The sequence below is a fragment of the Lobosporangium transversale genome (assembly GCF_002105155.1).
Source record: "Lobosporangium transversale strain NRRL 3116 chromosome Unknown BCR41scaffold_79, whole genome shotgun sequence".
NCBI classification, from domain to species: Eukaryota; Fungi; Mortierellomycota; class Mortierellomycetes; order Mortierellales; family Mortierellaceae; genus Lobosporangium; species Lobosporangium transversale.
Window position 1 is genome coordinate 63,111 of NW_019029057.1, and position 13,498 is coordinate 76,608.

General features: G+C 44.1%; 4 protein-coding genes across 4 annotated transcripts; 3 read left to right on the forward strand and 1 right to left on the reverse strand.

Moving 5' to 3' along the window:
* Positions 1–371: 371 nt before the first annotated feature.
* Positions 372–5,980, forward strand: BCR41DRAFT_426797 (hypothetical protein; the record flags this gene model as incomplete). The annotated part of the gene is made up of 4 exons (XM_022030780.1): positions 372–853; positions 987–1,987; positions 2,100–5,114; positions 5,205–5,980. Exons 1-4 carry the CDS (start codon positions 471–473, stop codon positions 5,978–5,980), a joined length of 5,175 nt encoding a protein of 1,724 aa, XP_021875469.1. The 5' UTR covers positions 372–470.
* A 965-nt stretch (positions 5,981–6,945) lies between these two features.
* Positions 6,946–8,196, forward strand: BCR41DRAFT_314920 (hypothetical protein; the record flags this gene model as incomplete). Its single annotated transcript, XM_022021195.1, has 2 exons — positions 6,946–7,356; positions 7,969–8,196. The coding sequence occupies 2 exons, from the start codon at positions 6,946–6,948 to the stop codon at positions 8,194–8,196; spliced, it is 639 nt and encodes a 212-aa protein (XP_021875470.1).
* An 807-nt stretch (positions 8,197–9,003) lies between these two features.
* Positions 9,004–10,321, reverse strand: BCR41DRAFT_402198 (hypothetical protein; the record flags this gene model as incomplete). Its single annotated transcript, XM_022029286.1, has 4 exons — positions 9,004–9,145; positions 9,242–9,428; positions 9,907–10,167; positions 10,276–10,321. 4 exons carry the CDS (start codon positions 10,319–10,321, stop codon positions 9,004–9,006), a joined length of 636 nt encoding a protein of 211 aa, XP_021875471.1.
* Positions 10,322–12,333: 2,012 nt separating this feature from the next.
* Positions 12,334–13,174, forward strand: BCR41DRAFT_364979 (hypothetical protein). The gene has a single exon (XM_022026095.1). The coding sequence runs from the start codon at positions 12,601–12,603 to the stop codon at positions 13,141–13,143; it is 543 nt and encodes a 180-aa protein (XP_021875472.1). The 5' UTR covers positions 12,334–12,600; the 3' UTR covers positions 13,144–13,174.
* The last annotated feature ends 324 nt before the right edge of the window (positions 13,175–13,498 follow it).

Below are 13,498 nucleotides of genomic sequence, written 5' to 3' on the forward strand. Positions count from 1 at the left end.
AGAGCATCCAATTTGAGTTTTAGGATAACAATAGACACAGCAGTGCGACGAAAAGAAGTGTGGTGTGGTGTAGTGTGGATATCCACCGCTATCAATGGGTCTTCCCAATCGCATTACAGAGATTGGTTACTGTCTTCTGCTTTTGGCAGACATGTTCCGAAACAACCCCTTGTTCCTGTGTGCATTCACTACAATCACAAGCAAAGGCTTCCTTCGTGGTACTCCCATCACCTTTCATCTGCTATTTTGGACGGAACAATGTAGACTCGACTCCTCTCATTTATCAGTGTGTCTATACTGATAATAGAAATAAATAATAAAAATAAATAAATAATCCATTTCGCTTTTTCGTTCCTTTACAGTCGTACACCTTTGTTTTCTTCACCATTCGCCATTTTATTTCGATCACTCTTACCGGCCTCACTTTGGACAATCGGATCAACACTTTCTTCCAGACAAGCCCTCAAATTATGTCTAATCGTAAAAGTACGTTGGGACACTCTGTGTGTTCCCGAGCCCCTCGATGCGGGGTTGGTTCTACGGCACAGCCTTCCCAACTATCGACTCCATCTATTATCCCTGCAACTTCTACCACATCACTTGCACCTGTTCCTACGCCATCACCTTCACCTACGCCTACTGATCCAGAGGTTATTGTTAGTCCAGATCCTGAAATGGTGCCACAAACCGACAATAATAACGAAAACATAGATCCAACAACCGTGAGAGAAGTCGACGCCGCGACTCACATCGTGGTAGAGCATCTTAAATCTGGTACGGTCCAAACCCATGTTTTTGCATCCAAGGATGGGAAACCTTCGCTGTTAGGGCATACTATTCCTGACACTACTAGGTGTGTATCACTCAAGGAAACAATATACTTGAAATCATTGTTATTGATGTTGTTGTGTCTTAAAAGGAAGATTATGCCCAAAAGATCTGATCATCTTTTTTTTTTTTTTTTTTTTTTTTTTAACTCTTTCCAGTAAAACATTTGCGACTGTCCTGGACAACAGGTTACAAGAGCTCAGCACTCTGGCCCAAGATACCCTTGAGGCTTCTAGACGTGAATCGTTTGATAGACTGGAAGATTTAAAATTGACCATTCAAGAAAATGATGGGCTTATGGCATCTCAGGTTGCACAAGTTGAGATTCAGATCAGAACAGAGGTCGGCCCAAAGCTCGATAGGATTGAGCATTTGCTCCTTAGTCGTCCTCCTAAATCTAAAACCCCAAGATCACTTTCAATGAAGAGCGTTTCCATACGTTCGATCGCCGATGGTGATCCGGAAGAGCCTGAGTACTCTAGAACAAGCCTTGATCCCATGGACCTTACTAGTACAGACGAAATTGGAGACATTGGATCTGTATCAAGGGCATTAGGCCAAAAAGGAGGAAGTAGTGCCAATATCACTAACGCTGATTCCTCTACTTCTTCCAAGGCCCAAGCCGACCTTGTTGTGTTGGAGAAACTTTCCAACATCGAGACTCAAGTCGATGCGCTCTGCAAGGTGGTCATTGATGGCCAGCTTCCGCTCGTCACGGATCCAGCGGTGATCCTCTCGAGTGGGAACGGTGTAGAGATTGGGACTGCTGCGACCACAAGTAGCACTATACGGATGAACCAAGTCGGTTCGGAGACTATGACTCGGTTCGGAGCCATGAGAAACGAGTTACTTACCTTCCCGGACATGCTAAAGAGTACGCAAACAACCATGCAGGAGCTGATTGAGACATTTGCCAAAAACCATACGAACTCTGAACCTACCAACGCTGAGTTGGTACCAGAAGCTGATACTCAGCCCTTGCACCATGATGAACATGGCCAATGGCAAGCCAACGTCCTGAAGATGGCGACTTCGCATCAAGCTGGGCTCGATGATTTGGGCATCCAATTTCAAGTTATGGAATCGACTATCCAAAGCGTGGACAATGAAATCAAGGACTGGAGAAATTCAAATAGGCTGTCGCTGCGAGTGATATTGAGTACGTATTCCAGGCTTTGGATATGTTTGTCTAATTGAAATGCGCGTGTCCTGATGGTGTTATGGTTGCCTGTACTGACAAACTCTCGTCTCTATTTTTTACCTTCTCAAAGAATACATGTACTGGATATACAAACATACCGAAAAGGTCGATATTAAGATCCGCCAAGTGTTCGATGAGATCAAAAGCCAGATCAAGGTAGAGCCGGAGCAGAGAGTGCAGTTCTCGGGCGACTTGGATCAGATGCGGACAGAGATCCAAGCCGTCCTCACTGGCCTTCCGGAGATGGTAGCTGACTTGCTCAAGCAAGCAAGCACACCAACAATTGCAGCGGGAGGCTCTGCCATTTCTGCAAGGCCAAGCGCATCGACAGAGCCAGCCCTGACGGCAGCTCCAGAGCACCAAGTCGAACAAACCGATAACGCCTCAAGGATTGGTGAAGCCGCATCATTTCAGCCTAATCCTCAATCAGGTTTGGACTATTTGGCTGCAACAAGGCCAGAAGGAAACCTTGCTCCTACCGCAAAATCCGGAGGCTGGGATTCAGTTGGCTCTGCCACCTATTCTGCATATAATGAGGCCTGGAACCCTGGTTTGACCATATCTGAGGCTGCAGCTCCCGTGGTCCCTCCAAGAGCTGATAAGGATAATGTCGCTGGGGCTGTATCTTCGGCAGAGAGAGCCGATGCAGAGAACAGAGCACCTACTGCTGCTGCTGTTGATGGGGATATTACCATCGTAACAGGAGGTAATGGACAGTCCAATCCTACCTTAAGGCTAATACAGGCGGTGGAGGACCTGCAAGCTAGTGCACAATACATGATTTCAAAGTACGGCGACCTTTTACGATCCAAGACCATACAGCCGACCGAGGCTTCTTCTGTAGGCGAACCAGTTGCCACTAACGTCACAAGCGCGCCTGGGGGGACTACAACCGATACCTCCCCACCTGAAGCTTTCGATACATCCGAACTACTGTCTCACGAGGAATCTCTAGAGCGGCGAACCCGCGCTGTAGAAGGACACTCTATATGGCAAGGTAGCTCGAACCCAAGCGAGAAGCAAGCTGGGAACTCTGGGCCTAGGGGGACAAAAGCCTCGCCGGCGCCAGGTTACCGCAGGGTGTCACCAGCGACGCTTAGTGGCGACCCTGCACATGACAATTCTACTAACGCTGGTGGCGTTGCTGCCACTTACACTGTTGACACTAGAACTCCAATTGATAGGAGCGAAATACTTGAGAGCATTGGAAGGGATGGAAGTGATACTTCAGAGCCTGCCCCACTGTTTGGAATGCATCGAGAGCTCCATGATGAACTTGAATCCATGAATAGAAACATGACAGAGCTTTTAATGGTCATTACCAATACTACAAGTAGCCTGTCTCAAGGCCAGATCCACCTTGAAGAGGCTTTCAGACGAGAGCTCAATCGAGTCCTTCCAGTGATGCGCCCGGCAGAGTCGGAAGGCAGTCGAGCCAGAGCAGAGGCAGAACGCCGTGAAGCGTATGATCGAATTTCAATGATACCAAACTTGATGACTTCACTCGAGAGTGTAAATTTCCATCATTCCTGCAAGCTTGATGATGCGCAAAAGGAGATTGAAGAAATCAAGGCGCTTATTGTAACGCTGGAAACTAAGATCATCAACTGCCATGCAGATGTGCAGAGCATATTGCATGGGTCCATGGAGGACTCTTCAACGCTTGCGCTTGTGAAGCAGCAAATAGAGACTATTATTAGTGACCAAGGGCCCTCAAGTGGTATGTTTGTGAAGTCACAGACGCCAGAGGTCATGCAAGCAGCAGCCAGCATTACCGAACTTATGGCGATCAATGAACGGACGCTATCCTATCAAGAAGCCCAAGGAAAACTGCTTCAAGACTTGCAGACGAAACATAGAGAAGGATGGGAAGAGTATCACGAAAAATATGGCCCAAGTGTACTCAGCTTCGAAAGCTGGCATGACAAGTATGATAAAGATATGCGAGAGTTTGAAGAATGGAGGCGTATTCACCAAGAAGAAATTCAAGAGTGGCAAAGGAAACATGCCGAGACAATCGAAGCGTGGCACAATTTACATGGCAAGCAGTTATCAGAGCTCGGACAAAAGCGCTGCTGTCATGGCTGCCCTCCCGCACCCGCTTCTTTCCCTTCAACGCCAAGCGCTATCCAATCCGGAGCTCAGGTCGACCGTGGAATGGCTCTAGGCGCTAGCACCGATGCTAAACCCAAGGCCAGCGAGAATAGTGGCCATGTTACTGATGCTATACTAGAAGCTAGCTTATCTGATACAAGGGGGGAGGGCGCTGATGTCGTGGCTGATGACTCAATGGCCTCTGGGACAGCGGATTCTTACAGATGTCCTTGTGGTGCAATATCCGGAGACGGGTCCGAACCAACCACTGAAACGAGCACCACAAGATCCACTATACAGAGCGCCATTGATATGCTTCGGAGCATTCTGAAAAGAGGAGCAGCTACAACAAGCCAAAACTACCAAGGAGAATTGCAGCCTACAGTAGAAGCGGGGACCGAAGCGAACGCGGAAGTAGCTGTAGCTGATGATTCCAAGACTAGAAAAAATGCCACTGTTAACTCGATAGAGCCAGTTCCCCAAATCGATAATGAAGCTGGCGAAAACATCGGCCATTCCCAGAATGATTTCAGGTCCAGTAGTCATCCCACACACCAAAGTGCATTACCAAAAGAGCTGTATGACTTTCTTAGGCCTTATTTCCATTCAGAGCCTATTCTCGTCGATAACGCACCAGCTGCTTCACGAAATGGCGGAGCCACAGTTATTGGCCCCACCGCTATCACTACTACTCGAGACCCTGAGGAGTTTTCAGCACCCGGTCAAGAGCCCTCGGACCTCCAAGAACAGTACTTGTTCAAAGCACGGGAGCCTCGCGGGAACGAAGGCAATGTGAGTCAGATGATGGCCGAGCTATTGGATAAAGACCGAGAAATTACAGCCATCCTTGAAGATAAATATAAAAAAGAAAACGAATTTTATGAACAAGTAATGGCAAAAGATCGGGAGATTGCTCGTTTGAAAGAAAAGTATGAAAACACCAAGGAGAAGCTGAAAAAGGCCAACGCGGATATCATCAAACTCTACCGTGGTAAGTAGACGTCAGGTTGAGCAGTCTCTATCGCGTTTTATGAGATAATTATTTATTTTATTTTTACTCCTATTGTTATATACTGCGTAGAGGGCCTTGGTTTGAGTACAGGTGTATCTGCCGAAGAATCAGTCGCATCTCAGCAAGGTGATGCCTCGTCTTCCAAGAAAGCTGCGGACGATGGATCGGAGAGTGACACAGATTCAGTCGAGAGCGTTGCGATTCCTCGTTATAGCTTGATGACTGAAGCTGCAGAGCACCTTCGCCAGACTTTAGAGGAGACTAAGTTGCAGAGAGCTGCCCTGAGCCATGAGGTTGGCGTACTAGAGATCAAGCGAAATCAGATGTTAGAGGATATTGCCAATATGGAAGGTCGGCTTGTTTCGTCCAAATATGCTCAAGACCACCATCTGGTAGGTGAGCCCATTGGACGTGGTACTCGCACCCATCGTACAGAAGTTGCACCTACTGACAAGAATGAAGATGATGAAGAACGTATACGTTCTCGACCAAGAGGTCGGGGTGATGGATCGTCCTCGACTGCACGTGCACACTCGACTGTCCGACAGCAGAGGCACAGGTCCGCAATGGGACGACGTGGTTTATCCCAATCTAGGAGCCACGGGGGAGTACAGCGTACGGCTCATGAGGAAAGAGTTCCTCAGTTGGAAACAGATATCAAGATCCGTAAGGACGGTGGTGACTGTGAGACGCTGCTCTCCGCCAAGACTCTACTGACGCATGAGACCTTTGAGAAGATCCGATCATCGAGAGCAATTGATAAGGGTGCTGACGATGAAGATGAGTCTGGAGAAATGTGGTCTTTGGCTTGTGACTTTAAAGTCCGGATGGTATCTGCTCCATAAGAATGGCGCTAACTCTTTTTATAGTTATCTTGAATTAATTATCGGGCGAAGCTTTGACATTTAATAAATGCATGGAGCAAATGCACTTGCCAAATCGAGCATTGTTCCGCTTGTTGCTGTGACTGCGATGGCTCTAACCGATGTTTTGTAAGTTTGAAATTGTTTTTTTTTTTTTTTTTTTTTTCTCAATTGTCTCTATGCTTGCCATGGCCTTTCCATTGCTGACTATTGCTTCTCGCATGCGAGGCGCTCTTGCGGTCCAGAACACCTCCGCTGCTAAGAATGTCTCATTAGTTATTAAGTACCCGTTGCCATTCCAACTGCCACTTCGACTCCCACATGTACCAATGGTTGCTTCGCTTCCTCAAGCGTCATCTTATCGTGTCCTATACTCTTCTACTGCCATATCAGATACCACTTTGACTGAGGACATAAACAGTGTTGCAAATTACGACAGCAGTGACAGTGGTACAGACACTCAGGAGCCCGATGGTAGATCGGCCACACTGACCGTGGCAGATGCTCTAGACTTGGGTAAAAAACGTAGGAAAAATGCACAGTTTACACCCGAGATCGATGCTGAAATATCAAGACTGCATGAAGAGGGAAGGACCTGGTCTGAGATTGGATCTATCCTTGGGATTCCACATCGAAGTTGTCACCGCCGATACCTCGTTGCTCTTGATCCCCAGTTGAAAGAATCTTGGACCAGCGAAAAGATTGAGAAGCTTCAGGATCTTGTAACACAGGGAAAGCCATGGTCTGAAATTGCCCACACATTGGGTTTCAGCCTCACATGTTGTCAAGCCAAATGGAAGGAGCTCGGCAGGCCTGGGGCCAACGACCGGACTCGAATGTTTGATACACTACAAGCCAAGGTGCTCGTGAAATTAGTTCAAGAGCATGGTGAAGGTGACTGGAAAAAGATTATGCGAGAGTTCATGATTCAGCTCGGAGGACGCACTATGGCCAAAATCACGCCACAACAGTTGAGATACAAATACTATTCCATACTGCGCAGACCAGCACATGTTTGGTCAGTGAGCGAAGAGACTGCATTGATTCAACATGTGTTAAAGCATGGGACCAATCAATGGGAAATGATTTCTGAGGCGCTCCAGACCCATTCCCCAGAGCAATGTAAGGAGAGGTGGAAATCTTTAGACATGAAGACTCGTAATGCCAAAAATTCTAAAGACAAGATGTGGTACAAGGTGGAACGTGGCAACTTTTGGCGGCATTACCTTAGACATGGAGCGGACTGGAAAGAGTTGGCACAATTTCTAGTTAATCGAACACCGGAGCAATGTGAGGCATTCTTCAGCAAAGCAACAGCGAGCTTTGACAAGAGCAATCCAGAAAAGTTTAATCGCCAAGTCCAGGAATTGGCTACGGAGGCAGCCTCATATCAAAGTTTTAAGTGGAGTAAAGAGAATTCGGATCGACTTTGGAAAGTGGCGGAAGAAGATATGAGAGAATCAGGGACTAACCATATTAATTGGGCAAGAGTGGCCAAGGTCATGGGCTTGGGGATTACGGATGCACAATACAAACACCACCACTATTATCTCAGGACGGTGAAAAAAGGCGGACTTGCTGGGTTGTGGAGCAATGAGGAGATCAGAACACTGGAAAAAGCTGTTGCAGAAGTTGGTCGGGATTGGGTATTGATTAGTGAAAAATATTTGCCACATCGTAATCCCAAAAGCCTCTGCCACAAGTTTGGCACGATCAAGCACAAGGAGTTATATATAACTTCTGAAGAGTATGAGACACTCATGTCCAAAATTGATAACCAAGAGAAAGAGTTTAATCTCCAACAACAACAACAACAGCAGCAGCAGCAGCAGCAGCGACAACCTTCTGACGGCGGTACATCCGAGTTCGAACCTGACTGGGAAGGGATTGCAAAAGCAATGCCAAACGGAATATGGACCCCTGACCAATGCAGAGTAGCATACGAATCCTCTTTCAAGAATCATATAAAGTCAAATTGGACCCCAGAAGAGGACAAGGCGTTATTGGATGCCGCTATATCTTACGGGTCTAAGAATTGGATCAAGATTGCTGCCAGTATCCCTAACAGAGATAAGTGGCAGTGTCGCATGCGGTTTGCTGAACTCCAAGCACCGGTCTTAGGGAGCGAGGAAGCAGCAAAAACCCTTGCTAAAGCCAAGAAAATGGAGGCTCTTTTCAAGCATTCGAGTGATTTATAGACAGTGTGACAATATACAGCGTTTTTAATTGTTTTATCCATTTTAAAATAAACTTTATCGGTTTTTTTTTAAAATTGTTCCAATGAATAAAAAAATTTATCCAAAGGTAAGTTAAAAAGTTGGCCGAAAAGGGCTGAGAAATTTATCCAAGTGTTTGCAAATTTTGTCCAAGTGGTCATGCGGAATTAACCATGACTTTTGTGGGACATGGAAAAGGACATGGTGTTTGGATATTTGTTACAGTCGGTTCGGTTATTATGTTTGAAAAAATGGATAATATTTCAGACACATTCGGATAACTTATAGGATAATTTTATTAGCTTAAATGGATAAAGCTTATTTCCCATCGGAGCAATGCAAATTGAAAATGGATAAATGTTTAAAAAAAAAAAAAACCTAGTCTACACTAAACGACAATAGAATGGTTCTGCAATATGATTATACCGAACTATAAATATATATAAGACCTTTTCAGACCTTCTATAAGTGAATAGGTCAGTAGGGTCAGATAGGATACCTTGAAAATAGAGCATTGAGAATGTGAACAGCTGTATAAAAGTGGGTTGATAGTCGGAGTAAAAGGACTTGAAGACGACGACGTGGTGACTCAAAAAAAAAAAAAAAAAAAACCCCTTTAGCACTTTTATACTGTGATGGGCAGGCCTTAAATTAGGCTAGAATGAAAAACTGTAATACTAAACAAATTCTACTTTCAACAACTTTGCCAAATTAGGATTCTCTCGCAAGGAGAAGGATCCGACAGCAAAGGTCAAAAAAAAAAAAAAAAAAAAAGCGAAACTATCTTCTTTAACTATACTCCAACAAGTCCAAAGTGGTCAAAGTCGTGTTAATCTTGAGACCCTCTGACAATGCTTGAGCTCCTTCATTCATAATCAAATTGCCTCTCAGCTTTACAGTGGTCAAAAGCATGTTAACTTTGAATGCCTCCCTCTGACAGTGCCAACGCCCCTTTATGCTCAGTTGTGTTGCGGTTCAAATTTAAAGTGATCAAATCTGTATTAATCTTAAATCCATTTGACAGCACCATAGCATCTTCCTTCTCAATTGAATTGTCCGATGATAGCCCTTCAAATTCAAGGTAGTCAAAGTTATGTTAGCCTTGAGCGAGCTCATAAGTGCTTGGAAATCACCAGCTCCAGCCTCTTGAGGTCCCATCTCAATGGATAGCTTATGAAGGTGTGATGATATGTTGGGCCATAATCTAAGAAACTCTATGAATTGTGGCGGTAAACAATGTGAAGCATTTCCATTGGGCTAAATTCTATGGTACGAACAAGTATTTCACGTGTGGACGTTGAAAGTGCTTTCTCTCTGCCGCTTTCTTGATACAGTCAAAGAATCGAAGCACTTGACACCTTTAATGTATTCTCAAGTATTTCATGATCAGCCTCGGATCAATTCCAGCCGACTGTAATATCCAGCTCATAAATACGTCGTGCATCGGTCAGGGTAGCAAAGAAGCTTTCAGTTCTAATGGATCTCAATATAATAGTTGGTTTACCAAACTGAGAGTCCTATTGGTCACTAACCTCCTTGAGTGTATTTTCAAATTTCTTCTACTCTTCTTCGCTATATGTCAAACTATAGTAGCTCCGTCAAGTGGCTCGTAGTCATCAATTGCATTAATATTGTTCAGGTCTGGATACTCAATAGAGAATATCGTTTTATAGTCCATTGAGTAACCAATACCGGTATTGATCGGGTCTAGATCTGGTATCGGAGAAGCAGACGAGGGTATTTCCCGTAGTAAAAGGATGAACATGTGTTTTTCAAAATTGGGAATGAATTCCTTGTTCTTCCGAATATCATATCCGTCATGTTTGACAACAAGGATTTGGTTCTGACCGCTCTCGCTTGTGTTTATGCTGTGGTCTCCGTATTCACAAAGGAAATGAAGGTGGATCCCGTTCTTAAGGCATTCATAGGGTCTCATTTGATGCTGCCGGCAGGCTAAATTATAAATAATCGAGGGATTGGATACTCATGTAGCTCAAATTCTGAAGGGGAATAGCTTCAGTGTGCCTTTGAAGGATGGTAGGTCTGCTAAGGGCTTGATACTGTATTTTGTCGTCATTCTCTTAGCCTCCGGTTGTATCTTAGGCATTTTGTACATGTAGCCCTTCTCTTTAGTCTCCAGTTACAGTTTGGGCAGCTCTAGTTGCAGTTTAATCATCTTGTCATTTCCTTTAATCTGCAATTGTAGTTTAAGCATCCCTGATTGCAATTTAATCAACCCATCGTTCCTCTCTTTGATCTGCATAAGTAACTCCTTAGCCTGTTAAAGGTCAGACTTTATAAGCCCGGATTTTGTATTTTGAGATTAGTAGGAGATGAGTTGCAAGCTTGATAGTGATTTAAGAAGATCCTGACAACTCTGGTTTACGGACTTCCTCAGGGTAGACAAACTAATGCCATTGTCGCTATTGCTACTGCTGGACTACGGTGCTTCTGTAATAACGTCCAGGACCTTGCCAGGATAGAATGCAATGCGATTTTAATAGAATCATAAACAATTAATTTATAAATTGTTTTCTCAGAGCAATTGAGTTCATGTTTCATGATAAAATAGCTTATTCTATGTACCTGTTGCCATCAGCGTCCAGAGGAACGGGATAGGATGTCCATCCAACTTGATCCGCTGTGCATCTGGAGACACATATCGAATGTCTTGCAAACTCATAAAACATGACAGATCACCATTGTTTGTGGAGTTGGAGGCAGTTCTAACACAAACTTCCTCAATGATGTCGCTGTTGACCCTTTGAAATTGTTAGTATTGAAGCTGTATCATCTCCATGATTATTCGAGGGATGCTCACAAGATGAAGGGGTTCCTCATTTCTCTTCAACTTCGCCCTTTGGAGTCATTAAGAGTGAGAAAAATTTGTTGTTTATACTTATTTGATCCACGATACTCTCGTCCAAGAGTGCTGTCAATTTACATTCTTTGGCTGAAAGTAAAGTGGTCTTTGCTAGGAATAGAATTACTCCCGAATTAGTGGTGCATCGACTATGACCACCGGTAGTAATCTACCCACTATAGTTAAAGGTATGATTGACGTGATAAGGATGAAGCTCAACTTATAAAAGAGTACACCTTGAACTATTGGCATAAAAAAACGCTTGAGTGATCAACTCGCTGTGCAATTTTGCCGTCTCTACTGCTCTATTGAAGGGCTTCGAGAGTACAGAAGTATGGATCTCGGACAAGCAGGTTTAGAAGCTTCGTTTAGAAGTTTTTAGCTTCCCCCTCCGCGTTTGGCTCCTTGGTCGTCTTCCACCTCATCGATAACACATATTATCTTTATCCTTGGCAGGTAGAGCCAGATGATAACACTGCTCCGTTCAGGATAGTTCAGTCTGTTTGTGTAACCTAGTTAAAAGGAGAACCCGTAAAGGGCGGATGACACCTTGAAGACATTACTCATTTTTGGTACCATGCTGGACTCACTCTTGGCTTACTTGCCCCGTTAGCAGTTGACAGTTCCTCCTATCCTTTAGCATTGAGCGATGCTGTTGCGGTTACAATCACTTCTATTGGCAAATTCAAGTGCTGTGAGCTGTACCCTGTTCGGTTCAAGTGCTCATTTGAATATCGAGCAATGCTATTACAACTGTAATAGTTTTTACTGAAAAGACAAAGCACATTGAAATGTATCCTATCCAGTTCAGGGCCGTTAATCGGTTAAACATGTTTCTTTCATATGCAGTCATATTACTGTTCGTCAACATCATCACACCTTCTGGTCCTGCGTGATTGCCGGACTGCATATTTCCTAAAAGTATCGACTATTGTGGTCTTACAGCAGAAGAGAATGGTAAAATGAATGAAGAGCCTTGAAATGATGCGCCAGATAACGACCGTTGACTATGGACTGAGCTGAAAGAAGCATTCCTCTTTGAGAATATACGGTCACATGTCAAATGCAAAGAAAACAGTAAAGCTTTTTTTTTTTTTAATATTTAGTGTTCAAGATTAACTAGATCAGGATGGTGTCAAGGGAACAGGATGATGAACCAACCTATGAGGTTGGACAGGAGCAATTAGATGCTGTAGACAGGATGCTTGAAGAATTAGATTTAGATGAACAATTCGATCGAGGTATTAGCTAACATCCACTTACAACCTTTAGTTTTCAAATTTCATTATTAAAAACTGATAAACCTCAGGGGTGTATTTCTTTGCGATCAACTAGTACCAGCTGCGTTCCAGATAGTCGAACGGTTTGAGCAGCAACGGTTTCACCAGGAACTTGTAGCTCAAGGCGCGATACACAATAATGACAGCAATGTTAGCAATAATATCCTCAGTAATTCGCACTCTTATAGCTCATTTATAAATGGGGCTGTTGGAACCATAGCTGATGGACAGAGTCATCAAAACATGGACGTGGACGATATTAATGCTAGATATAATGAAGACTTGGTAGATCAATTGGGCTCCAGTGACGACGGGGAAGATCCGCAACCCTTTGGCTACATTCCATTGAACCAAGACAACTTTAGCGATGATGATGACGAAGATGAGGATGGTGAAAAAGATGGAGAGGAACATACAGAGTATAATCAAATGGCGAGCGATGATGAAAAGGATGAAAGGGACAAGGATAAGAGGAGCGACGATGAAGGTGAAGAGCTAGGATATGATGATTACCTTCATTCAGTCAATTCTGACGGAACATTGCCAATACCAGTAATTCCAGACGCAGTTCAGATTGAACTCGACAAGACAGATGAGCGTCTAGCAGAGCAGATCCCAGAAGAGGATCTCAAGACTATCGCTATGATCATGAGCTCGTTCACACTGCCGGCACCAGATTGGGCCAAGGCAATACCAGAAGAGCGATGGCTACCCAAGATTGTACACCAGTCACAGATAGAGGAGTCTTCTGCTGCTACGACGCCTGCATCTGATTCAAGATCATAGTAACCCCTTCCTTTTTGTATGATAGACGGAGTATGTTGAATTAGTCAATCTGCTTGTAAATACACTTTGCCTTTTTTGACATAAAAAAATAAAAAGCAAAAATGTGCTGTACACATCGATTGCTAGTGTATTCCGTTCCCGTCCAAGGTTTATCGTTGTTGATGGAGTTGATTTTTGCCGGATTCCCGTCATTTTTGAGTTAAAATGGTGGACAATTTGACAGCTTGAAAAAAAAAAAAAAAAAAAAAAAAAAAGAGTTGACTTGCTGTCTCCTTTAGATAGTCCATGACAGTGGAACAACTGGACTTGGCTTTGTCATAACCTCTATCCACTCGCTCTGTTTCTTTCACTTTTC